The sequence below is a fragment of the Mustelus asterias genome, chromosome 9 (assembly GCF_964213995.1).
Source record: "Mustelus asterias chromosome 9, sMusAst1.hap1.1, whole genome shotgun sequence".
NCBI classification, from domain to species: Eukaryota; Metazoa; Chordata; class Chondrichthyes; order Carcharhiniformes; family Triakidae; genus Mustelus; species Mustelus asterias.
In genome coordinates this window covers 63931610-63959241 of record NC_135809.1, presented here as the reverse complement: position 1 = coordinate 63959241, position 27632 = coordinate 63931610, and the positions used below count along the sequence as shown (strand labels likewise).

Here is a 27632-nt window from a genome sequence, read left to right as displayed (position 1 = left end):
CACCCAAGCCCACCCACTGCCCTATCCCTGTAATCTCATGCATTTACCATGGCTAATCCCCCTAACCTACACGTCTTGGACACTAAAGGCCAACTCCACATGGACAGTGACCCAAGGCCGGAATTGAACCCGGGTCCCTGGCACCGTGAGGCACCAGTGCTAACCACTGTGCCACCGTGCCACCCTCTCATTCCTCCTCATTTATGTTGCTGGGTGTGGCCATCTCTACCCACAGAATGATCCCTTTAGGATTGACACGTAGCTGTGCATACATGAGCATCTTAAAGGAAGAATGCTTGTGCGTCACCTGTTTGTTGTCCCAGTGACTGACTGTAAGACAACATTCTGCACTCTCTCCTTTCCTTCTCTATGAATGGTCTATATAGCGTGCAAGAAACAATACTTTTCACTGTATACTAATACATGTGACAATAATAAATCAAATCAAATCAGTGGTACTCTCCCCATTGCTGTACAGACACGCACCGAAACAACTCGGAGACAACGCTGCTTCCCAACCTCGGAATCACAGCTATCACCCGTAAAACCAATGACCCCAGTCAAGATCGGCTGTCTCAGGGGACACTGAAAAGAAAAGACTTGCATTTATATTCTGACTTTCACAATGTCAGGAAATGCCCAAGTGCTTCATGACCAATGCATTGCATTACCTTTGAAGTGTAGTCACTACTGGAGTGTGGGAAATGCAGCAACTAATGGACTGTGCACAGCAAGATCCCACAAACAGCAATATGCTCCGATCGGATAATTTGTTTTGGTCACATCAATTGAGGGTAAGGATTGGCCAGGAGTCTGATGAGAACTCCCCCTGCTCTCCTTCAAAACCGTGCCCTGGGACCCAAGAAGGCAGTAGGGGGCATGGTTTAATGTCTCATCCAAAACGTTGGCACCATCAACAGTGTGGCACTGCCTTAGCACTAGGCCATCAGCCTGAATAAGGTGCTCAAGTCTCTGGAGTGGGTCTTGGCCTCATCAGTCTCAGCTGACGCTCCATTGTAGTATTGAGGGAATGTTGCACTACCATTCCTCAAGATGCAGCCTGGGACAAGCTGATTTCTAAGATACAAATGCTTTTTGGGTGAGGATTATCAAGAAGTTACATAGTGCATTCTGTAAAAAAGATTAACATGCAGTGCTGATTTTTCATCAATTATTGCTGCCATAATTATTAATGCTGAGTAAGATGGAATTTTAATTGGAAAATAGCTGGTAAAATGTTACTGCCCATTTTCAACTTCCTTTCTCAATGCTGTATAACAGGTGACAATTGGCAGGCAAAGATGGGAAATTTCTATTATCTGAATTATCAGTTACACTTCTGAGAAACATGTTGAAAATTAACTCATTTGAAGAGCTCTGTTATTCTCACCTCACCTCTCTTAGACAACCCAACATCCCATGTACTTTCTTGACATATTCAGATTTGGCTCAATGCCTTGAGAGATCAACTTCTTTCCTCATCCCAGTTTATCCATGTTTTCCTGTGAATCCGACATCCCTTCTGCTAAGTTTGCATCTCTAAATGCTTGACCTTACATTTAACGTGCATTGAACTGCATTTGTCAAGAATGTACATGCTGGTCTCACCATGGGAGTGTTTGATGGGGACAGTGTAAAGAGAGTTTCAGTCTGTATCTGACCCTGTGCTGTACTTGTCCTGGGAGTGATTGATGGGGATAGTGTAGAGGGAGCTTTACTCTGTACCTAACACTGTGCTGTACCTGTCCTGCAACTGATTGATGGGGACAGTATAGAAGGAGCTTTACTCTGTATCCAACCCTGTGCTGTACCTATCTTGGAAGTGTTTGATGGAGACAGTGTAGAGGGAGCTTTACTCTGTATCCAACCCTGTGCTGTACCTATCTTGGAAGTGTTTGATGGAGACAGTGTAAAGGGAGCTTTATCCTGTACCTAACACTATGCTGTATCTGTCTTGAGAGTGATAGGACCAGCCTGTATTATGCCCTGTCCAATTTTAAGCTCCATTGTATAAAATGTAAGATTGGACCTGTATCTCTGTTATGGATAGGAGGGGTTTATAGATCATTTTGAATAGGATGGGTAACCCTGGCCAGTCACCCTGTGATTTTGCATTATGATGGATGAACACAGCGTCCAGTCTGGTTGGGGTCACCCTGAAGGTCATTGAGAGGTCGGCATCGTGTCCTCTGAGACACTACTGCTGTCTGATGGATGGTCAGCTCTTGCTGTACCTCTGGTGGATTTTCAACTAAGTGAGACATCCCCCTCACATTTTTCTGGGCCAATTTGGTGAGTTTTCAGGCCCACATTAAAATTTGCCCTTTATCGGACAGCTAAGTCAATCACTTGCTTCCTTGCTGGGGCTGTGGAGGGAGTGCTCTCCTAATGTGTTCCATGTCCCTTTCAACCCCAGTTCCAGCTGCACTCCATTGTGGCTTTTCAACTGGGTGAGGCATCGCACTCCCTATCCGCTCATTTGTTTGGGAACTTCCTTTATCCATAGTTACTGTCAGATGCCAGCCATACTACAGGCAAGTCTTTACTCTTTTCCTTAATAATCAGCCTTCCATGTTTGGCTAGTTGGGGCATCTCCTTCATTATTTCATTGCGTGTTCCAGGACTTCTGTGGTCCTCGTTTAATTTGGGGATTCTTGGAGAATCTATTTTAGATTCCAGAGGCAAGAACAGAAAATACTGGAAAATCTCAGCAGGCCTGACAGCATCTGTAGAGAAAGAACAGAGCCAATGTTTTGAGTCTGGATGACCCTTCAGGGGGCTTCTTTTATGTTTGCTGGGTGAGGGTCTTTCCTATCTACTGCTGATCTTTCCAATGCTCCTGGGAATGGTTTGGAAAGGATCTGCTTGAATTTGCAGGTCTATGGGTGAGGGCATAGCTGTCTGCTGTGACTGCTGCTTCCTTGGCTGAGAGGAGTCTCTCTGCCTCTCGAGGTGTACTGTCAGGTTGGAGGGTAGGCAGTGTTTAAATTCCTCCGACAGTACTCATTCCCACAGCCCCTCCTAGGTGTGGGGGATTCTTAGGGATATTATCCATCAGTTGAACATGATTTGTTTCAGCTATTCAAACTGGATATAGTTTTGTGGGCTTCTTATTTGTGTTCCAGAATTGCTGGCAGTATGTGTCTGGAGGCAGCTCAGAGGATGGCAGCCTTGGTCTGCCCATAACACAGGGACACATCAGGAGTCAGCATTGGGCAGACCTCATGGGCTCTCCCTGTGTGGTGATTGTTCCTTTAAAGGGCAACATGGCGAGTAAGGAGCACATCGCCTGTGAGACCAATGGAGACTCAAAGTGTGGAATCAGCCCATGGTGAGAGAGGTTCCTAGGTAGAGACATTCTGGGAGCTAGCTACAGCCGTGAGGCTGCTGTACAATTCTTATGAATAAATACCTTTCATGTTCACATAATGGAGTCTGTGAAAGTGCATCTTTACATCCTGACAGCAGCCCTTAAATTAAAAATGTCCTGATCTCCGATGGCTTTTTAGCTGTCCTGCTATTTTCTGAAAAGTGGCAGAAAATGACTGCAGATGACTATCTTCAACTTCAGGAATGAATCTTGCGTACATGAGGGATCAGAGAGTGGTTCCGAGTTGGAGGGATGAGGTGTTGCTGTTGCATGGGTAGAGTGAGATTTTCCCTCGCTGCATCCAATTGTCTGCTCTCTCTCCATTTCAGCTACAAGCTTCATTTCCTTTTTCAGAGCTGGAATTTTCCCTTTCCTGAACTTCCCTCTCTCCTCTTTCCCTCTCCTGAGTATCCAGCTGCAGTCTGAGCTTTTCTAGTTGGAGATTAGCTATGAAAGGGAATTCTGAGACCAGATTGAGGTCTACATCTAACTGCAATACTGCTAACACGCAATCCAAATGCTTCACCAGTGAGTGGGTCAGTTCACTTCGATTGCTGGGTAATTTAAACTGTACCTCCTGGAGAATAGTATTCAATTGTTCTGTGCTAAGGGCCACCAAACTTTCACTGTTTAAATTCCCTTGCTGAACGAAATCTGGGCATCATACATTGCCATTTTGTTAGTGTTAGAGGAAAAGGAATTTACTGAGGGAAGTTACCAGCTTTTCCCTCTGAGCTTCCAATTGACTCTTTCAGCTTTGGCTTGCCTCTTAACTTGGACTCTGGTCAAATTCAAGTTGGGTTATCCTGGACAAACCCCCAATTTCTGTTACGGACAGGAGGGGGGGGGGGGGCTGATGCCAAAGCTCTGATGTACCACACGTAGTTCCAGTCATGACCATGTGAGGGCAGTGATGAGGAGGATTCAGGGACTGCTCCCTGGGATAGGCGTTCTACAGTAAGAAGTTTAACAACACCAGGTTAAAGTCCAACAGGTTTATTTGGTAGCAAAAGCCACAAGCTTTCGGAGCCTGAAGCTCCTTCTTCAGGTGAGTGGGAATTCTGTTCACAAACAGGGCATATAAAGACACAAACTCAATTTACAGAATAATGGTTGGAATGCGAATACTTACAGCTAATCAAGTCTTAAAGGTACAAACAATGTGAGTGGAGAGAGCATTAAGACAGGTTAAAGAGATGTATATTATCTCCAGACAAGACAGCCAGTGAAATTCTGCAAGTCCAGGCAAGCTGTGGGGATTACAGATAGTGTGACATGAACCCAATATCCCGGTTGAGGCCGTCCTCATGTGTGCGGAACTTGGCTATCAGTTTCTGCTCAGCGACTCTGCGGCCGCCTTGAAGAACGCTTACCCGGATATCAGAGGCCGAATGCCCGTGACCGCTGAAGTGCTCCCCAACAGGAAGAGAACAGTCTTGCCTGGTGATTGTCGAGCGGTGTTCATTCATCCGTTGACGCAGCGTCTGCATGGTTTCCCCAATGTACCATGCCTCAGGACTTCCTTTCCTGCAGCGTATCAGGTAGACAACGTTGGCTGAGTTGCAAGAGTATGTACCGTGTACCTGGTGGATGGTGTTCTCACGTGAGATGATGGCATCCGTGTTGATGATCCGGCACGTCTTGCAGAGGTTGCTGTGGCAGGGTTGTGTGGTGTCGTGGTCACTGTTCCCCTGAAGGCTGGGTAGTTTGCTGTGGACAATGGTCTGTTTGAGGTAATGCGGTTGTTTGAAGGCAAGAAGTGGGGGTGTGGGGATGGCCTTGGCGAGATGTTCGTCTTCATCAATGACATGTTGAAGGCTCCAGAAGAGATGCCGTAGCTTCTCCACTCCGGGGAAGTACTGGACGACGAAGGGTACTCTGTCCACTGTGTCCCGTGTTTGTCTTCTGAGGAGGTCGGTGCGGTTTTTCTCTGTGGCGCGTCGGAACTGTCGATCGATGAGTCGAGCGCCATATCTTATGAGGGCATCTTTCAGCGTCTGGAGGTGTCTGTTGCGATCCTCCTCATCCAAGCAAATCCTGTGTATACGGAGGGCTTATCCGTAGGGAATGGCTGCTTTAACGTGTTTAGGGTGGAAGCTGGAGAAGTGGAGCATCGTGAGGTTATCCGTGGGCTTGCGGTATAGTGAGGTGCTGAGGTGACTGTCCTCAATGGAGATGTGTGTGTCCCAGAATGCAACCGATTCCGGAGAGTAGTCCATGGTGAGTCTGATGGTGGGATGGAACTTGTTGATGTCATCATATAGTTGTTTCAGTGATTGTTCACCATGAGTCCAAAGGAAGAAAATGTCATCGATGTATCTAGTGTATAGCATCGGTTGAAGGTCCTGTGCGGTGAAGAAGTCTTGTTCGAACCTGTGCATGAAGATGTTGGCATATTGAGGTGCGAATTTGGTCCCCATGGCTGTTCCGTGTGTCTGGATGAAGAACTGGTTGTTGAAGGTGAAGATATTGTGGTCCAGGATGAAGCGGATGAGATGTAAAATTGCATCTGGAAACTGGCAGTTGTCGGCGCTGAGCACTGAGGCCGTTGCAGCAATGCCATCATCGTGGGGGATGCTGGTGTAGAGTGCCGAGACATCCATTGTGATGAGGAGCGCTCCTGGTTCAACTGCTCCATGTGTGCCGAGTTTCTGTAGGAAGTCCGTAGTGTCGCGACAAAAGCTGGGGGTTCTTTGTACAATGGGTTTCAGGATGCCCTCGACATAGCCGGAGAGGTTCATACTCGGTACATACTCTTGCAACTCGGCCAACGTTATCTATCTGATACGCTGCAGGAAAGGATGTCCTGAGGCATGGTACATTGGGGAAACCATGCAGACGCTGCGACAATGGATGAATGAACACCGCTCGACAATCACCAGGCAAGACTGTTCTCTTCCTGTTGGGGAGCACTTCAGCGGTCATGGGCATTCGGCCTCTGATATTCGGGTAAGCGTTCTCCAAGGCGGCCTTCACGACACACGACGGCGCAGAGTCGCTGAGCAGAAACTGATAGCCAATTTCCGCACACATGAGGACGGCCTCAACTGGGATATTGGGTTCATGTCACACTATCTGTAATCCCCACAGCTTGCCTGGACTTGCAGAATTTCACTGGCTGTCCTGTCTGGAGACAATACACATCTCTTTAACCTGTCTTAATGCTCTCTCCACTCACATTGTCTGTACCTTTCAGACTTGATTAGCTGTAAGTATTCGCATTCCAACCATTATTCTGTAAATTGAGTTTGTGTCTTTATATGCCCTGTTTGTGAACAGAATTCCCACTCACCTGAAGAAGGAGCTTAAGGCTCCTAAAGCTTGTGGCTTTTGCTACCAAATAAACCTGTTGGACTTTAACCTGGTGCTGTTAAACTTCCTACTGTGTTTACCCCAGTCCAACGCCAGCATCTCCACATCATAGGCGTTCTAAGACATAGGGCCCGATTTTACCGTTTGGAGTCTAAGGGCCGGATCCGGGCATAATGCAGATCCGAGCCCGGAATCCTCTTTGCAGCGTGCCCATACGCTTTTTGCCGGTCCAGTCCGATCCATGCAGTGGGCGGGGCTTAGCGCTGCTGGAACGATCAGAGCTCTGAACTGTGCATGCGCAGTTCGAAAAAAAATCTGAAGCAGCGCGCCCGGGCGGGAAAGAAAAAAACAGCAAAAAGAGCAGAAAGGCAGGGGGGAGGATTGGGGGGGGGCGGGGGGGGGGGATGGACTTGGGAGAATCTTGCAAACTGAAAATAATGTAGCATCTTCTTTGTGCTGCCTAATTATCTATGGGAAAGGTAATTAAACTACAGTGTCCTAGTGAGCAATCAGTGACCTGTATAATACATTTGTGATCTGTAACTGGATTGTTGATGTCCCTGTAGCCATGAGCCAGGTGCTCAAATGTTCAGAGTCATGTGGTGAACTTGGAAGAATTGTCCCCGCGGTAGAACTTGGTTGGAAATAAGATTCAAGGAGATTACTAAATCTGGGAAATTAACCATCGTGAAAAGAAGTTTGTATTGGCAACTCTTCTCTCACATTCCATGGCAGATGTGCCCCTACTTATGAATGTGATTTGCATGGGCAACGTTGGGTGCGGCTAATCTGCCTCTGGAGCAGCCTTGGATCCTTTCTTTCATTTTGTTTTCGTCTGAACATTGCACAGAATTAGAGGAATTCCCTTTGGAAGATACTGTCAAAATTATAATCGCAGGAACTAAAAAACTGACAGTCAAAAATTTGGGAAAATATTTCAAAATATGGATGGGGGAATATATATTTTGAAATATCTTCCCAAATTTTTGACTGTCAGGTTTTTAGTTCCTGCGATTATAATTTTGACATTATCTTCCAAAGGGAATTCCTCGAATTCTGTGCAATGTTCCGATGAAAACAAGAAGACAAAGGATCCAAGGCTGCTCCAGAGGCAGATTAGCTGCACCCAACGTTGCCCATGCAAATCACATTCATAAGTAGGGGCACATCTGCCATGGAATGTGAGAAGAGTTGCCAATACAAACTTCTTTTCACGATGGTTAATTTCCCAGATTTAGTAATCTCCTTGAATCTTATTTCCAACCAAGTTCTACCGCGGGGACAATTCTTCCAAGTTCACCACATGACTCTGAACATTTGAGCACCTGGCTCATGGCTACAGGGACATCAACAATAGATAATTAGGCAGCACATAGAAGATGCTACACTATTTTCAGTTTGCAAGATTCTCCCAAGTCGATCCTCCCCCCCCCCCCCCCCCCCCATCCTCCCTCCCCCGCAACCAGAGATCCACCTGAGCCCACCCACTCCTCCGGCGAATGCCAGTGGAAGGCCAGGAAGGTGCTGCAGGCTCTCGAAGGACTGCAGGTCGGAAGGATGGTGGAGGGAGACCAGCGATTGAGGTAGGTGGGGGTGTGCTCTGCCGAGGAAGGCCTGCCGCCGAGGGGGGCCTGCCTCCCAGGGGGCCCCGTTCCCGGGAGGGGGTGGGGGGGCTCTGCCGGGGGGCCTGCCTCCCAGGGGGGTCTGATCCCGGGGGGGGGGGGCAGTGGGGGGTGTCTGCCGGGGGGGCCTGCCTCCCAGGGGGGTCTGATCCGGGGGGGGGGGGGGGTGGTGGCGGTGGGGGGTGTCTGCCGGGGTGATTATCGGGGTGGGGGGTCTGTGAAGGATGGTCGAGGAGGATGGGCTTCGGAGGTTCTCCTGTAGAATAGAAATCCGCTTCGGATTTTTATTCTGCAGGTCGCTTACAGCGCGGATCTGGAACGGACCAGAAGACGGTAAAGTGGGATTTGGCGGTAGAGTTGGGCGCGCGGTTCATTAAGTCGATTTAAATGCATGCTAATGCATTTAAATCGTTGGGCCGCCCGATTTGTGCGCGGGCCGGACCCGCGCCCGAATTGGGTGTCGGTAAAGCCGCGATCTGCTTGGAATCGGGTGCAGACCGCGTTAAAGGCCCAACGCCCAACTTTACCGCGATTTTGCACCCGAAAACGGGCGCGAACGTTTGGTAAAATCGGGCCCATAGTGTGGTGAACTAAGAGTTCAAATGGGGCTAATTGAATTCTGATCAGTAACTGAATATGCGTAACACTGTTCTGGAGCCCGTGTGATTTCAGTACTCGTGTTTTCAAGGTTTACCAGCGCTTGTTGGTAAAATGATCAAACAAACAGCAAAAAGTGCGTGTTTATTGATCACCCTGAATGCCTTACTCCCTTGGTTGTTAAATGGTGGCTAATGTTTGTTCAGTGAACACATGCACCTTCTACTTTTACCTGGATTTTCTGTAAGGGATTTTCTACTGGAATTGGTACATGGACTAAAATGTTGTCACTATAGCAACACTTGTGAGTTCTATTCCCCAGCTCATGTTGAGGGAGGAGCTATAATTACTGCTTCAATTTAAAGCAGAGCACATGGTTCCGACAGAGAGAGGTTTGACCTCCATTATGCTGACACCCACCTAGGGGAAATAGTGGAATGTGGATTGTCAAAGGTCATTTCTTGGCCCTCAGATGGTAACACATGCATTGAGGAGGTGGGGAGAGGTTAATAATGTATTCTCAGCACTCTTATTTTCTGCTTATACAAACTCCGTATGAAGTCTCACAACATCAGGTTAAAGTCCAACAGGTTTATTTGGTAGCACAAGCCACTAGCTTTCGGAGTGCTGCTCCTTCGTCAGGTGAGTGGGAGTTCTGTTCACAAACAGGGCATATAAAGACACAAACTCAATTTACAAAATAATGGTTGGAATGCGAGTCTTTACAGGTAATCAAGTCTTAAAGGTACAGACAATGTGAGTGGAGAGAGGGTTAAGCACAGGGTAAAGAGATGTGTATTGTCTCCAGCTGGGACAGTTCGTGAGATTTTTCAAGCCCAGGCAAGTCATGATTACAGATAGTGTGACATGAACCCAAGATCCCGGTCGAGGCCGTCCTCATGTGTGCGGAACTTGGCTATCAGTCTCTGCTCAGAGACTCTGCGTTGTCGTGTGTCGCGAAGGCCGCCTTGGAGAATGCTTACCCGAAGATCAGAGGCGGTCACCTCAGCACTTCAGTGTACCGCAAGCCACCAATAACCTCACGATGCTCCACTTCTCCAGCTTCCACCCTAAACACGTTAAAGAAGCCATCCCCTACGGACAAGCTCTCCGTACACACAGGATCTACTCAGATGAGGAGGATCGTAACAAACACCTCCAGACGCTGAAAGATGCCCTCATAAGAACAGAATATGGCGCTCAACTCATCGGTCGACAATTCCGACGCGCCACAGCGAAAAACCGCACCGACCTCCTCAGAAGACAAACACGGGACACGGCAGACAGAGTACCTGTGGTGGACCTCAGTTGTGCCTTTGTCCTATATGGACCACCGTTGTGTGTGTTTGTCATACCTGGACACATCCCCTTCCAGTTTGGTTCCTCCCCTCAGCACCTAGTATAAAGGTGGCTGTCTCCTCCCCCTTGTTCAGTCCAGGTCGGTTAATTGTTGGGATCTGCTCCTGATTCTGTTGTGAATAAAAGCCTACACTTATATTGGCATATCGGTAGTCTTTCGCCTTATTGATAGTGCATCAGTACCCTTCATCGTCCAGTACTTCCCCACAGTGGAGAAGCTGTGACAACTTCTCCGGAGCCTTCAACATGTCATTGATGAAGACGAACATCTCGCCAAGGCCATCCCCACACCCCCACTTCTTGCCTTCAAACAACTGCACAACCTCAAACAGACCATTGTCCGCAGCAAACTACCCAGCCTTCAGGAGAACAGTGACCACGACACCACACAACCCTGCACACAGCAACCTCTGTAAGACGTGCCAGATCATCGACACGGATGCCATCATCTCACATGAGAACACTATCCATCAGGTACACGGTACATACTCTTGCAACTCGGCCAACATTGTCTACCTGTTACGCCGCAGGAAAGGATGTCCTGAGGCATGGTACATTGGGGAAACCATGCAGACGCTACGACAACGGATGAATGAACACCGCTCGACAATCACCAGGCAAGAGTGTTCTCTTCCTGTTGGGGAACACTTCAGCGGTCACGGGCATTCGGCCTCTGACCTTCAGGTAAGCGTTCTCCAAGGCGGCCTTCACGACACACGACAACGCAGAGTCTCTGAGCAGAGACTGATAGCCAAGTTCCACACACATGAGGACAGCCTTAACTGGGATCTTGTCTTCATGTCACATTATCAGTAACCCCCACGACTTGCCTGGGCTTGAAAAATCTCACTAACTGTCCCAGCTGGAGACAATACACATCTCTTTAACCTGTGCTTAACCCTCTCTCCACTCACATTATCTGTACCTTTAAGACTTGATTACCTGTAAAGACTTGCATTCCAACCATTATTTTGTAAATTGAGTTTGTGTCTTTATATGTCCTGTTTGTGAACAGAACTCCCACGTACCTGACGAAGGAGCAGCGCTCCGAAAGCTAGTGGCTTTTGCTACCAAATAAACCTGTTGGACTTTAACCTGGTGTTGTGAGACTTCTTACTGTGTTTACCCCAGTGCAACGCCGGCATCTCCACATCATGTATACAAACTCCAGCATAGACTAAGCAAATAGATGCGTGTCTGTGATTAGATGACTTAAGAGAACATTCTGAATTTTTTCTATCATTGTTTACTCTTCAGTAAGACCAGCATCTATTGCCAAGGAACAGCAATATACAAGTCAGGTTGGTGAGTGGCTTGGAGGGGAACCTCCAGGTGGTGGCATTCCCAGGTATCTGCTGCTCTTGTCCTTCTAGGTGGCAGAGGATGCGGGTCTGGAAGGGGCTGTTGAAAGAACCTTGGTGAGTTCCTGTAGTGCATCTTGTAGATGGTGCACATACTGCCACTGTGCATCAGTGGTGGAGGGAGTGAATGTTTATGGAAGGAGTAACAACCAACGGGCTGCTTTGTCCTGGATTGTGTCGAGTTTCTTGAATGTTATTGGAGCTCCACTCAACCAGGCAAGTGGGGAGTATTCCATCACACTCCTGACGTGTGCCTTGTAGATGGTGGACAGACTTGGGGAGTCAGGAGGTGAGTTACTTGCCACAGAATTCCCAGCCTCTGACTTGCTCTTGTAGTCACAGTATTTATATGGCTAGTCCAGTTGAATTTCTGGTCAAAGGTAACCCCAGGATATTGATAGTGAGAGATTCAGTGATGGTAATGCCATTGAATGGTCAGATTCTCACTTGTTGGAGATGGTCATTGCCTGGCACCTGTGTGATGCAAATGTTACTTGCCACTTGTCAGCCCAAGCCTGGATATTGTCCAGGTCTTGCTGTATTTGGACATGGACTGCTTCAGTTTCTTAGGAGTCGTGAACGGTGCTGAATATTGTGCTGAATATTGTGCAATCATCGGTGAACATCTTCGCCTCTGACCTTCTAATGGAAGGAAGGTCATTGATGAAGCAGCTGAAGATGGTTGGGCCTAGGGCACTACCCTAAATATCTCCTGCATTGATGTCCTGGAACTGAGATAATTGACCTCTAACTTCCATAACTATCTTCCTTTGTGCCAGGTATGACTCCAACCAGTGGAGCATTTTCCCCGATTCCAAATTTTACTCGGGGCCCCTTGATGCCACAGTCAATCAAATGCTGCCTTGATGTCAAGAGCAGTCACTCTCACTTCACCTCTCACAAGGAAGCAAGGAACCTGCAGGCAATCTGGGAGACTGCATAGAGGGTATTGTCTTGTCTTGTTCTGGCTAGAATCCAGATGCCAAGCGGCCCTGACACTGCCCACTTCATATAAAGCATGCAATGGATAGAGCAGTTTCTGGAGTGCAAAGGGTTATGGGTATTGTAGCCACCATTACAGATCCTGGGGAGCAGATAAATCAATCTTTAAAGGTGGGGTGCAGTGAAAATGGGGCTCTGAATATGAGGCAAGTGTGGAATTTGTACAAAACACTGGTTAAGAAGCCATATTCTCCAAGTGTCATAGGGCAGTGACGATTCAGGAGAATGAGACCAGGAATGAGAAATAACAAATCTAAAGGAATGTTCAAAAGAGAAGAACTCTTTACCCTTGGGGGCAATGGAAAGGGAGAGATGGCGGACTAGTGGTAATGTCACTGGACTAGTAATCCACAGGCCCAGAGTAATGCTCCATGGTGGAATTTAAATTCATTTAATAAATCCAGAATATAAATCTATCTCAGTAATGATGACCATGGAACTATTTTTGATTGTCAGAAAAACTCATCTGGTTCACTGATGTCCTTGGGGGAAGGAAATCTGCCATCCTTACCTGGTCTGGCCTACATGTGACTCCAGACCCACTGCAATGTACCTGCCCTCTGAAATGCTCAGTTCAAGGGGAATTGGGGGTGGACAACTAATGCTAGCTTTACTCACTACTATCCACTTGATGGGGCCTCAGCTTAATATCTCATCCAAAGGGTGGAACCTCCAGCAATGCAAAAATCCCCCCGTACTGCATTGGAGTATCAGCTGAAGTCTGTGGTCTGGGTTTTGAACCCGTAACCTCTGCCTGAAAATAGAGAGCGCTTATACTGAGTTTGCCACAAAAGGCATTAGCAAGTTCCTTTTCTGGCCTCTTTCTTATCCTCAGTTCCTGCTACCTTTTCTTTCATATATCTCAGGCTGAACACAAGGCAAATGAGGCAGTGTTGGAGTCAGCAATATCCCAGTATTCATATCAGAGTTGAAAGGCATCTATTAAGGCTGTAGGACCAGACTGCATCATTCAGAACCAGGTAACACAACAGGATAATGCTGGATTCATCAAAACCCATTTCAAATCTCCTTCATTGGGAAGAAAAAAATTGCTTTGTAACAACTGAACTTCAGTCTGGCAATTTATAGCTTGTAAATCTAAGTATGCTATACTGAAGTCTTTGGTGGCATTTTAAAACAACAGCTATTTAAGTGTGTACCCATTAAACATGTTATTGCATTCAAATGCCATCCATTTACCAACCTATTCTGTCAGCGGATAATGAGAGGAATTTACGTCAAGTGTATAATTTAACAATTCCTCCTCTCCCATGTGAATCAGTGTGTGTGCACTGGAGGGCAGACTTCACAAACAGCCCATCTCAAATAGCCCACTTCAAACCAGCCAAAAAGCTAACGCTATCAACATTACAACTCGGCATGTGTTTGTGAGGCCGCCACAGCTTAGTCTCTCCTCTCTTCCTTTCAAGTATCTACTCGAGGTGAGTGTTAAACAATCTATCCAACACTCAGGGGACGCAGGGCCATGCTCAGCATCTCACATACTGCAGGAGAACATTGTCGAGCCCAGCTTGATGGTGGGCCAGGATTTCAGTGAAATTTTGTTTTAGACAGGTGAAAATGACATCTGTTGTATACTTGAATTGAGAAAAGCACACAACAGAACATCAGCCTGAACTTGCAGTCATGGTGTTTGTCCACAGACAGCATTATGAGCTTTATCAATATGGGGTACAGTACTGGTGGGGACAGGTCTGTCACTGCATAAACACTGGGATAGACTGCTGGTGGGAACAAGTCTATCATTGTATAACACTGGGGTACAGTACTGGTGGGGACAGGTCTGTCACTATATAACACTGGGATATAGCACTGGTGGGGACAGGTCTGTCACTGTCTAACACTGCGATACAGTGCTGGTGGAGCCAGGTCTGTCACTGTATAACACTGGAATACAATATTGATGGTGATGGGTCTCTCACTGTATAACACTGTGATACAGCACTGATGGGAACAGGTCTGTTACTGTGTAACACTGGCATACAGTGCTAGTGGGGATAGGTCAATAACTATAACACTGGGATATAACACTGGTGGGGACAGGTCTGTCACTGTATAACACTGGGATACAGTGCTGGTGGGAACAGGTCTGTCACTGTATAACACTGGGATACAGTGCTGGTGGAGACAAGTCAGTCACTTTATAACACTGGGATATAACACTGATGGGGACAGGTCTGTCACTGTATAACACTGGGATACAGTGCTGGTGGGACAGGTCTGTCACTGTATAACACTGGGATACAGTGCTGGTGGGACAGGTCTGTCACTGTATTACACTGGGATACAATATTGATGGTGATGGGTCTCTCATTGTAAAACACTGGGATACAGTACTAGTGGGAACAAGTCTGTCACTGTATAACACTGGGGTACAGTGCTGTTGGGGACAGGTCTGTCACTGTGTAACACTGTGATACAGTGCTGGTGGGAACAGGTCTGTTACTGTATAACACTGGGATACAGTGCTGGTGAGGACAGGTCTGTCACTGTATAACACTGGGATATAACACTGGTGGGAACAGGTCTGTCACTGTATAACACTGGGATACAGTGCTGGTGAGGACAGGTCTGTCATTGTATAACACTGCGATACAGTGCTGGTGGGAACAGGTTTGTACTACACTGTATACACTGTACACTGTCACTGTATTTCACTGGAATATAATATTGATGATGATGGTTCTCTCACTGTATAACACTGTGATACAGTACTGTTGGGAAGAGGTCTGTTACTGTATAACACGGGTACAGTACTGTTGGGGACAGGTCTGTCACTTTAAAACACTGGTCTACAGTGCTGGTGGGAACAGGTCTGTCACTGTGTAACACTGTGATACAGTGCTGGTTTGTTACTGTATAGCACTGGGATACAGTGTTGGTGGGGACAGGTCAGCCACTGTATAACACTGGGATACAGCACTGGTGGGGACAGGTCTTTCATTGTATAACACTGGGATACAATGCTGGTGGGGACAGATCAGTCGCTGTGTAACACTGGGATACAGTTATGGTGGGGATAGGTCAGTCACTGTAAAACACTGGGATACAGCACTGGTGGGGACAGGTCTGTCACACTATAACACTGGGATGTAACACTGGTGGGGACAGGTCTGTCATTGTATAACACTGGGATACAGTGCTGGTGGGGACAGGTCTGTCACTGTATAACACTGGGGTACAGTACTGGTGGGGACAGGCCTGTCACTATAAAACACAGGTACAATATTGGTGGATTCAGGTCTGTCATTGTATAACACTGGGATACAGTGCCAGTGGGAACAGGTCTGTCACTGTATAACACTGCGATACAGTGCCAGTGGGAACAGGTCTGTCACTGTGTAACACTGGGATACAGTGCTGGTGGGGACAGGTCTGTCACTGTGTAACACTGGGATACAGTGCTGGTGGGGACAGGTCTGTCATTATATTACACTTGGATACAGTTTTGATGGTGATGGGTCTCTCGCTGTATAACACTATGATACAGCACTGATGGGGACAGGTCTGTCACTGTATAACACTGAGGTACAGTACTAATGGGAACAGGTCTGTTACTGTATAACCCTGGGATACAATATTGTTAGGGACAGGTCTGTCAATATATTACACTGGGGTACAGTACTGGTGGGAACAGGTCTGTCACTGTATAACACTGGGGTACAGTGCAGCTGGGGACAGGTCTGTCACTGTATAACACTGGGGTACAGCACTGGTGGGGACAGGTCTGTCACTATAAAATACGGGTACAATATTGGTGGATTCAGGTCTGTCATTGCATAACACTGGAATACAGCACTGATGGTAACAGGTCTGTCACTGTATAACACTGGGGTACAGTACTGATGGGAACAGGTCCATCACTGTACAACACTGGGGTACAGTACTGATGGGAACAGGTCTGTCACTGTATAACACTGGGGTACAGTGCTGCTGGGGACAGATCTGTCACTGTGTAACACTAGGCTACAGTACTGGTGGGGACAGGTCTGTCACTATAAAACATGGGTACAATATTGGTGGATTCAGGTCTGTCATTGCATAACACTGGGATACAGCACTGGTGGGGACAGGTCTGTCATTGTATAACACTGTGATACAGTGCTGGTGGGAACAGGTCTGTATTACACTGTATACACTGTACACTGTCACTGTATTTCACTGGAATATAATATTGATGGTGATGGGTCTCTCACTGTATAACACTGTGATACAGTTCTGATGGGAACAGGTCTGTTACTGTATAACATGGGTACAGTACTGTTGGGCACAGGTCTGTCACCTTAAAACACTGGGGTACAGTACTAGTAGGCACATGTCTGTTACTGTATAACACTGGGATACAGTGCTTGTGGGGACAGGTCAGTCACTGTATAACACTGGGATGTAACACTGGTGGGGACAGGTCTGTCATTGTATAAGACGGGTATAAAATTATGAAAGGCATAGATAGGGTGAACGGTGGGAAGCTTTTTCCCAGGTCGGTGGCGACGTTCACGAGGGGTCATAGGTTCAAGGTGAGGGGGGGGAGGTTTAACACGGATATCAGAAGGACGTATTTTACACAGAGGGTGGTGGGTGCCTGGAATGCGCTGCTGGGCAAGGTGGTGGAGGCGGACACACTGGGAACGTTTAAGACTTATCTAGATAGCCACATGAACAGAGTGGGAATGGAGGGATACAAAAGAATGGTCTAGTTTGGACCAGGGAGCGGCGCGGGATTGAAGGGCCGAAGGGCCTGTTCCTGTGCTGTATTGTTCTTTGTTAACACAGAGATACAGTGCTGGTGGGGACAGGTCAGTCACTGTATGATACTGGGATACAACACTGGTGGGGGACAGGTCTGTCATTGTATAACACTGGGATACAGTGCTGGTGGGGACAGGGCAGTCACTGTATAACACTGGGAAACAGTGCTGGTGGGAACAGGTCAGTCACTGTGTAACACTGTGATACAGTGCTGGTGGGAACAGGGCAGTCACTGTGTAACACTGTGATACAGTGCTGGTGGGGACAGGTCAGTCACTGTATAACACTGGGATACAGTGCTGGTGGGAACTGGTCAGTCACTGTGTAACACTGTGATACAGTGCTGGTGGGGACAGGTCAGTCACTGTATAACACTGGGAAACAGTGCTGGTGGGAACAGGTCAGTCACTGTGTAACACTGTGATACAGTGCTGGTGGGAACAGGGCAGTCACTGTGTAACACTGTGATACAGTGCTGGTGGGGACAGGTCAGTCATTGTATAACACTGGGATACAGTGCTGGTGGGAACTGGTCAGTCACTGTGTAACACTGTGATACAGTGCTGGTGGGGACAGGTCAGTCACTGTATACCACTGGGATACAGTGCTGGTGGGAACAGGTCAGTCATTGTATAACACTGGGATACAGCACTGGTGGGGCAGGTCAGTCACTGTATAAAACTGGGATATAACACTGGTGGGGACAGGTCTGTCACTCTATTACACTTGGATACAGTTTTGATGGTGATGGGTCTCTCACTGTATAACACTATGATACAGCACTGATGGGGACTGGTCTGTTACTGTATAACCCTGGGATACAATATTGTTGGGCTCAGGTCTGTCACTGTAAAACACTGGGGTACAGTGCTGCTGGGGACAGATCTGTCACTATAACACTAGGCTACAGTGCTGGTGGGAACAGGTCAGTCACTGTGTAACACTGTGATACAGTGCTGGTGGGGACAGGTCAGTCACTGTATAACACTGGGATACAGTGCTGGTGGGAACTGGTCAGTCACTGTGTAACACTGTGATACAGTGCTGGTGGGGACCGGTCAGTCACTGTATAACACTGGGATACAGTGCTGGTGGGAACAGGTCAGTCACTGTGTAACACTGTGATACAGTGCTGGTGGGGACAGGTCAGTCACTGTATAACACTGGGATACAGTGCTGGTGGGAACTGGTCAGTCACTGTGTAACACTGTGATACAGTGCTGGTGGGGACAGGTCAGTCACTGTATAACACTGGGAAACAGTGCTGGTGGGAACAGGTCAGTCACTGTGTAACACTGTGATACAGTGCTGGTGGGAACAGGGCAGTCACTGTGTAACACTGTGATACAGTGCTGGTGGGGACAGGTCAGTCATTGTATAACACTGGGATACAGTGCTGGTGGGAACTGGTCAGTCACTGTGTAACACTGTGATACAGTGCTGGTGGGGACAGGTCAGTCACTGTATACCACTGGGATACAGTGCTGGTGGGAACAGGTCAGTCATTGTATAACACTGGGATACAGCACTGGTGGGGCAGGTCAGTCACTGTATAAAACTGGGATATAACACTGGTGGGGACAGGTCTGTCACTCTATTACACTTGGATACAGTTTTGATGGTGATGGGTCTCTCACTGTATAACACTATGATACAGCACTGATGGGGACTGGTCTGTTACTGTATAACCCTGGGATACAATATTGTTGGGCTCAGGTCTGTCACTGTAAAACACTGGGGTACAGTGCTGCTGGGGACAGATCTGTCACTATAACACTAGGCTACAGTGCTGGTGGGAACAGGTCAGTCACTGTGTAACACTGTGATACAGTGCTGGTGGGGACAGGTCAGTCACTGTATAACACTGGGATACAGTGCTGGTGGGAACTGGTCAGTCACTGTGTAACACTGTGATACAGTGCTGGTGGGGACCGGTCAGTCACTGTATAACACTGGGATACAGTGCTGGTGGGAACAGGTCAGTCACTGTGTAACACTGTGATACAGTGCTGGTGGGGACAGGTCAGTCACTGTATAACACTGGGATACAGTGCTGGTGGGAACTGGTCAGTCACTGTGTAACACTGTGATACAGTGCTGGTGGGGACAGGTCAGTCACTGTGTAACACTGGGATACAGTGCTGGTGGGAACAGGTCAGTCACTGTATAACACTGGGATACAGTGCTGGTGGGGACAGGTCAGTCACTGTATAACACTAGGATATAACACAGGTGGGGACAGGTCTGTCATTGTATAACACTGGGATACAGTGATGGTGGGGACAGGACAGTCACTGTGTAACACTGGGATACAGTACTGGTGGGAACAGGTCTGTCACTGTGTAACACTGTGATATAGTGCTGGTGGGGACAGGTCAGTCACTCAATAACACTGGGATATAACACTGGTGGGGACACGTCTGTCACTGTATAACACTGGGATACAGTACTGGTGGGAACAGGTCTGTCACTGTATAACACTGGGATACAGTGCTGGTGGGGGCAGGTCTGTCACTGTATAACACTGGGATACAACACTGGTGGGGACAGGTCTGTCACTGTATAACCCTGGGATACAATATTGTTGGGGACAGGTCTGTCACTGTAAAACACTGGTGTACAGTGCTGCTGGGGACAGATCTGTCACTATAACACTAGGCTACAGTACTGGTGGGGACAGGTCTGTCACTATAAAACATGGATACAATATTGGTGGATTCAGGTCTGTCATTGCATAACACTGGGATACAGTGCTGGTGGGGACAGGTCTGTCACTGTATTACACTGGGATGTAGTGCTGGTGGGGACAGGTCTGTCACTGTAAAATACTGGGATACAGTGCTGGTGGTGACAGGTCTGTATCAGCATAACGCTGGGGTACAGTACTGGTGGGGACAGGTCTGTATCAGTATAACACTGGGGTACAGTACTGGTGGGGACAGGTCTGTCACTGTTTAACATTGTATCCCAGTGTTATATCCAGGTAAGTGGAGCATATTCCATCACATTCCCGACTTGTGCTTTTTAGAAGGTGGACAGGCTTTAGGGAGTCAGGGGGTGAGTTACTCGCCGCAGTATTCCTAGCCTCTGACCTGATCTGGTAGCCACAGAATTTCATAGAATCGTTACAGGGCAGAGGGAGGCCATTTGGCCTATTGGGTCTGTGTTGACTCTCAGACAGAGCATCTTACCCAGGCCCACCCCCGCCCTATCCCTGTAACCCCACATATTTACCATGGCCAATCCCCCTAACCTACATACCTTGGGACACTAAGGGACAATTCAGCCAATCCATCTAACCTGCACATCTTTGGACTGTGGGAGGAAACCGGAGCACCCGGAGGAAACCCATGTAAACAGGGAGAACGTGCAAGCTCCGCAAAGTCACCGAAGGCCGGAATTGAACCCAGGTCCCTGGCGCTGTGAGGCAGCAGTGCTAACCACTGTGCCACCATGCTGCAATTTAAGTGGCTATTCAGTTTCTGGTTAATGGCAACCCTCAATGACAATCTACAAGCCAACATTGTCCAAATCCAGGCTCTTAACTTGCTGAGTTTTAGAAGTCTCGGGAAGATGTCGTATTCCCAAATCTACACAGGAGCAGATGTTGGCGTAAGATCGCTTCCTGGGATGATGAGAACACTGCCCTTGTGCTTCTTGTCCTTTTGGCTAAGATCAAGCTTGAGATCAGGTGTAATGCCTGTTCATGTCAGCTTGATCCAATATGTTTCCCTTGTGGGACCATGAATTGGATTCAGTTTGAATTTATATTGGTTTTTGGAGTGAGCAAGGAGATGTATTCGGGCGAGCCCCGTCCACTCTGCATGTTGGCTTTGTAACTCTGAGAAAGGAATAACATTTTTAAAAATATGAAAAATGTGCATGATCCATGACACTTGCTGGTTCTGGAGGAAATGCCATCCAGTCAATGGCAATACATCATTTTCCAGTTTCCACCCATAGTCCTTTGGCGATGGGATTTCTGGAATGTTCTGAAGACACCCCCTGTGGATTGCAGAATGTCATTGGCACACTGTAAATCCCCCCGCAATGAATCTTCTCTGCAAAACCTTCCAGTCCAGTCCAGTCCTCCCAATATTGCTGAAAAGAACAAAGAACAATACAACACAGGAACAGGCCCTTCGGCCCTCCAAACCCGCGCCTCTCCCTGGTCCAAACTAGACCATTCTTTTGTATCCCTCCATTCCCACTCTGTTCATGTGGCTATCTAGATAAGTCTTAAACGTTCCCAGTGTGTCCGCCTCCATCACCTTGCCCAGCAGCGCATTCCAGGCCCCCACCACCCTTTGTGTAAAATATGTCCTTCTGATATCCGTGTTAAACCTCCCCCCCCTCACCTTGAATCTATGACCCCTCGTGAACGTCACCACCGACCTGGGAAAAAGCTTCCCACTGTTCACCCTATCTATGCCTTTCATAATTTTATACACCTCTATTAGGTCTCCCCTCATCCTCCGTCTTTCCAGTGAGAACAACCCCAGTTTACCCAATCTCTCCTCATAACATATTTGACACCTGGGCCGGAATTCTCTGATCTCGTCTGTGGCTGTGATTCTCCGGTCCGTGGCTGGGATTCTCCGGTCCCGTGGTTGGGATTCTCCAGCTCCGCTGCAGTGAATGGAGATTTGGCTGAGTGCTAAATTCTCTGTTCTTGCTGGTAGATCAGAAGATCCCAGCCGTGGTCTGGTTCTTGGTTCCAACCCGCCCATAGAGTTCACAAGCCTCTAGTTCTTCACACGGAGATAGTGAAACAGCAAAGGATGTCCCTGACTTCTCCAAGTGTTGCACATTACGCTTTGCTGGACATTCTTCATTCCACCCAGAGCACTCACTGAATCTCAGTGAGACCATGTGAGGGCAGCGCAGACATCTCTAGTAAAGATACAATGAACATCAATTGTTGACATGTTGTTTCATCTTCCTGTGTAAAAGAGGAGCTCAGAGCCAGTGTCTTCAGAGAATCCCAAACCCAGTCAGGACAGTAAATGCACAATGGCACTGACTGCAAACGCACTGTACAGCAGTGGTCATGTGTCAAATTCTGTCACAATATCCTCAACAAAGATAAACTCCCGATACCTGGGGGGGATGCGGGGTGGGGGGGATGTGGGGATGCAAAAGCTACACAGCCCCCTTCACCCTGCTCCAACATCCCACACAAAGACTGCACAGGAATTGCTTAGGATGTTAGGGAATTGCTTAGCGCCCCCCTCCCCCCCACCCCAGACACTGCTGCCCAGCACTGGGTACGTCCCAGGGGCTGTTGTGGTGCACATTCCGTCTAGGGAAGTGGAGTGGAGTGGTAACCTGACTCTGATTGTCACTCCGTGTATGCTCTGGGCTAAGATCTCCCCTTATGAAGTTTTATGTTCAATTCCTCTCATAATAAAGGGTAGAATTTCATTAACTACAGTGAATCAGTGAATTAAGGCAGCTTTTATGCTTGATGTGGTTAAGGGACTGGAAGATGTTACAAGTTCTTACAGGAGTGAATGAAGTTCAGTTGCTCATCATTGAATAAACTGGTTAAAGAGCAGAGAGACCATTTGCCATGTACAGTATTAAGGAAGGATGTAAATAGAAGGTTTACTGGACTAATACCTCGAATGGGTGGGTTGTCTTATGAAGAAAGTTTTGACAGACTAGGCTTGTAAGAAGCGACTTGATTGAAATCTATAAGATCTTGAGGGTGTTGACAGGGTAGTTGTGGAAAGGCTGTTTCCTCTTGTGGGAGAATCTAAAACTAGGGGTCACTGTTTAAAAATAAGGGATTACTCATGTGAGATGTGGGCACAGTAAGAAGTCTCACAACACCAGGTTAAAGTCCAATAGGTTTATTTGGTATCACGAACTTTCAGAGCGCTGCTCCTTCATCCTTCCACCCTAGTCCAACACCGGCAACTCCACATCATGAGATGTAGAGTATTTATTTCTCTCAGAGAGTTCTGAGTCTTTGGAACTCTCTTCCAGAAAAGGCAGAGGGACGCAGAATTTTTGAATATTTTTAAGGCAAAGATAGATAGATTATTGATAAACAAGGGGGTGAATAGAGTCCCTACAGGGCAGAAGGAGGCCATTCAGCCCATCAAGTCTGCACCGACCACAATCCCACCCACTCCCTATCCCTGTAACCTCACTTATTTACCCTGCTAACTCCCTGACAGTAAGGGGCAATTTAGCATGGTCAATCAACCAAACATGCACATCTTTGGACTGTAGAAGGAAACTGGAGCACCCGGAGGAAACCCACGCAGACATGGAGAGAATGGGCAAACTCCACACAGTGACCCAAGCCAGGAATCGAAGGGCGCTGTGAGGCAGCAGTGCTAACCACTGTGCCACTGAGCTACCCCTAAAAGGTTATTGGAGGTAGGCAGGAATGTAGAGTCAGATCAACCATTATCTTATTGAATAATAAAGCAGACTCGAGGGGCCGAATGGCCAACTCCTGCCCCTACAGTAGTGTAGTGGTATTGCCTAGTAATCCAGAGGCCCAGCGCAAGGTCTGAGGGCCCAGGTTCAAATCCCACCATGGCAGATGGAGAAATTCGAATCCAATAAAAATAAACCTGGAATTAATGTCTAATGATAAACATGAAATGATTGTCATAAAAATCCAACTGGTTCACTGATGTCCATTAGGAAGGAAATCAATCGACATGCGACTTCAGACCGACAGCAATGTGGTTGACTCTCAAATGTCCTTTGCAATGGAGGGTGGTTAGGGACAGGCAATAAATGCCAGCCCAGCCAATGACAGCCACATGCCGTAAAGTAGAATGAATTTAAGAAGATTATATATCCTCCTATGATGCCCTCTCATGATGGAATTCACTGCCTTTTCACAGGGATAATGGTATCTCAGATGGGTGAGTTGTGCCCGAGCCTCTCTCCTATCCCTTACCTCACATGCCCAGCTTTCCAATGGGGAAAGATTTCAGGAGGAGGGGCTGAGGGATGGGGAGTAAGTTGGAATGTATGACAGCTGAAGCAGGATAGTGATTACAATGTGGATGGGGCCATTTGCAGGAACCACTGGATGAATAATTGCTGGACCAGGCCAATGCTCAGCACAAAGGGACCTGCTTCTAGAATGTTCTGTTGCTGCACTGCATTTTGTTTTTAAAAAAACAATCTCATTAAGTTAAATTGTAGTTTTAACCAAATCCTCCTGTCTGTTTCCTGCAGGGACGTTTTGCATCATTTCACTGTGCACCTGTGTCGCTGGAATTAATTTTGAACTCTCCCGATACCCCAGATACCTGTATGGCCTGCCCGATGACATCAGCCACGGCTACGGCTGGTCCATGTTCTGTGCCTGGGGTGGTCTCGGCTTGACGCTCATCTCTGGATTCTTCTGCACGCTGGCACCGTCGGTCCAAACCGTCCCCAGGACGAGCTACCCTAAATCCAGGCCGGAAAACGGGACAGTCTGCTAAAGGCTCGAGGACACGGCCAAGACAGAGCAGGACCAGGCCAAAGGCCTTGCTCAACTGGTGCCTGGCTTGACGGACCTTTGATGGCACAAGCTGGACATTATCCAACAGCAAACCCTGAGCGATGTATAATTCTTGACTTATATGTTAGTCTTATTTCGTTCAATGAAGAGGAACTTTATGTATATGCTGTATCTATACTGTTACATTCAATGGAGGTGATCAACACTCTGACATCTTGGTTGTGCTGATGAATAGGTTTGATTAGTCAAGTTCAACATGGTTGCTATATCCCCACTTTACCTGCTGTAGTGTACAGAAATCTCTTTCATTAAAACCCAGAACTCTGTGTGTTGGGATTATTTTCACAGATCATTTTCATACTAACTTGTGTGTGCGTGTATGTATGTATGTGCGTGTGTGTATGTTTTATGATCCGCGTACTTTGTCAACCTGTAATTTATTTTCTTCCCTGCGGAAATAAACTGTATTGGAATCTGAATTTGAACAGAGGCTGAGTGCTGCCTTGGTAACATTTGATAATGTTCTTCGGTCTGAGTGTTGCATTTGAATTAAATGTCTCCCTATCTCCCAGTTGTTTGGAAGTGATGTTTGGGTGTGGGTTTGGCTCACAGTGACTCACACAGCTCTAGTCCCTTGTCCAGTTCGCCAGTGTTGGACTGGGTAGAATAGGCATCATTTTGTCATGCAGTTGAGTTTTAATTTAGTCCGGATTATGTACAATGACAGGTCTATGCTCATAATTATGCTCCACAGGAGCCTCCTCTCACCTTAGTACATCTAATCCTATTAACATATCCTTCCATTTCTTTCTGCTTCATGTGTTTAAAAGTGGAACCATCTTCCCCACGTCTAACCATTTTACCCTTTCAGAATACACAGTAACATCTCCAATCCGGAATGCTTGGGACCAAGTCATTCCTGGATTTGGGAATTCCCTGGACAGCAGAATGATATTAGAATGCCTAACCACAAGTGTGTTAACTGGGAAACACGGTAGATAAATATTTACCTGAAATATAAAACTGTGAAACGTAAAACATTATAAAGCGGTAATAAAAATGTATTTCACTCATGCGATTGCTGTATCTTCCATGTTTCCATTGCCAAAGGACTGGATTAAAATGATGCCAATGATGTTGAGGGAATGTATGGAACGACTCAAAACATCTGAACAATAGATTCCCAGATTGGAGAGACTACCGTGTGTTAAAAACTTCTATCAGATCACCCCCTCAACTTTCTGTTTTCGAACAGCAATAACTGGCATTGACATAAGAACATAACTAATAAGAAGATCAATCGGCATTCGACCCTGCAAACCTGCTTCGCTATTGGTAGGACTATGACTGATCCTTGATCTCAACTCCTCTCTCTTACCCAACCCCATATCACTTGACTCCCTTATTCAGGAACTATTGATTTCATTTGAACAGACTCATTGACTGAACATTCACATCTCTTTGGGGTTAGAGAATTCCAAACCACACTGGTGCTCTGTCCAAAATCCTGGAACTCCCTCCCTAACAGCACTATGGGTGTACCTACACCACATGGATTGCAGTGGCTCAAGAAGGCGGCTCATCACCACCTTTTTGAGGGCAATTAGCGATGGGCAATAAATGCTGGTCGAGCCAGCGATGCTCACATCCCATGAACGAATATTAATAAAAAACCTTCCCAACCCTTGAGTTGATGAAATTTCTTCCCATCTCTGAGCTAGATTGCCAATCCTTTCATCCTGAGCCTCATTCTAGAGTGGTCCTAGACTCTAGCTAGGGGAAGCAACCACATAGCATTGAAATTATTAAACCCTCTTAAGAATTTTAAACGTTGAATATCGCATCTCATAAGTAGGAAAATGCTCAAAGTTTCTTCAGAGGAATGTGATTAAACCAAAGAGGTGTTCGGAAGGGTGATGAAAAGCTTGGATAAATAGGTAGATTTCAATGAGGGTCATAAAGGAAGAGAGGGAAAAGCAATTATCCAACCAGGAACTGAGGCACATTCTGACCAACCAACAGATTTGTGTATCCAACCACTGAACTTCGAAAGCAGAAACATCTCAAGCTTTGCTCCTGAGATACATGTACTCACCTGAACCACACCTGTCTTGCAACAATTCTCAGATGCCAAATAATTTCTACTGGTGGTAAAGGAAAGCCCACACATCACAAATTACTTCAGGTATACCAGGCAGCCATTTCTGTCTTTTTAGCTTGTGGTTCCCAAATTCATTCATAGAATCCCTACAGTGCAGAAGAAGCCATTCGACCCATCGAGTCTGCACCGATTCTCTGACAGAGTATCTTACCCAGGCCCTCTCCCCTGCTCCATCCCCAAAACCCTGTGCATTTACAATCCATCCAAATCACACATCTTGGGACACTAAGGGACAATTTAGCATGGCCAATCCACCTAATGCGCAAATTTTTAGACTGTGGGAGGAGCACCCGGAGGATCCCGCACAGACACGGGAAGAACGTGCAAACTCCACACAGACAGTCACCCAAGGCTGGAATTGAAGTTGATCCCTGGTGCTGTGAGACAGCAGTGCTAACCACTGTGCCACCGTGCTTAGATCATGACTGACTTGTACCTCAACTCGATCAGTCTCAATCTTGGTGATTCCAGTTCACTCAGCAGCTAGAGCTTTATTGGGGGAGAGAGTGCCAGATCTTCATTAGCATTTGTGTGGTGAAGTACACCTGATTTCACCCGTGATTGGTCTATCTGTAATTTTAAGACTGTGGACCTTGTT

The 27632-nt window shown here is 47.1% G+C and overlaps 1 protein-coding gene across 1 annotated transcript in view; it reads left to right on the top strand.

Moving 5' to 3' along the window:
* The window catches only part of tmem178bb (transmembrane protein 178Bb), a 428056-nt gene extending 402603 nt beyond the window's left edge, over positions 1-25453 (top strand). Inside the window, exon 4 of the mRNA XM_078220293.1 lies at positions 24603-25453. Within this exon, the coding sequence (XP_078076419.1) occupies positions 24603-24853 (251 nt within the window). The 3' untranslated portion in view covers positions 24854-25453. The remainder of the gene's footprint in view (positions 1-24602) is intronic.
* The last annotated feature ends 2179 nt before the right edge of the window (positions 25454-27632 follow it).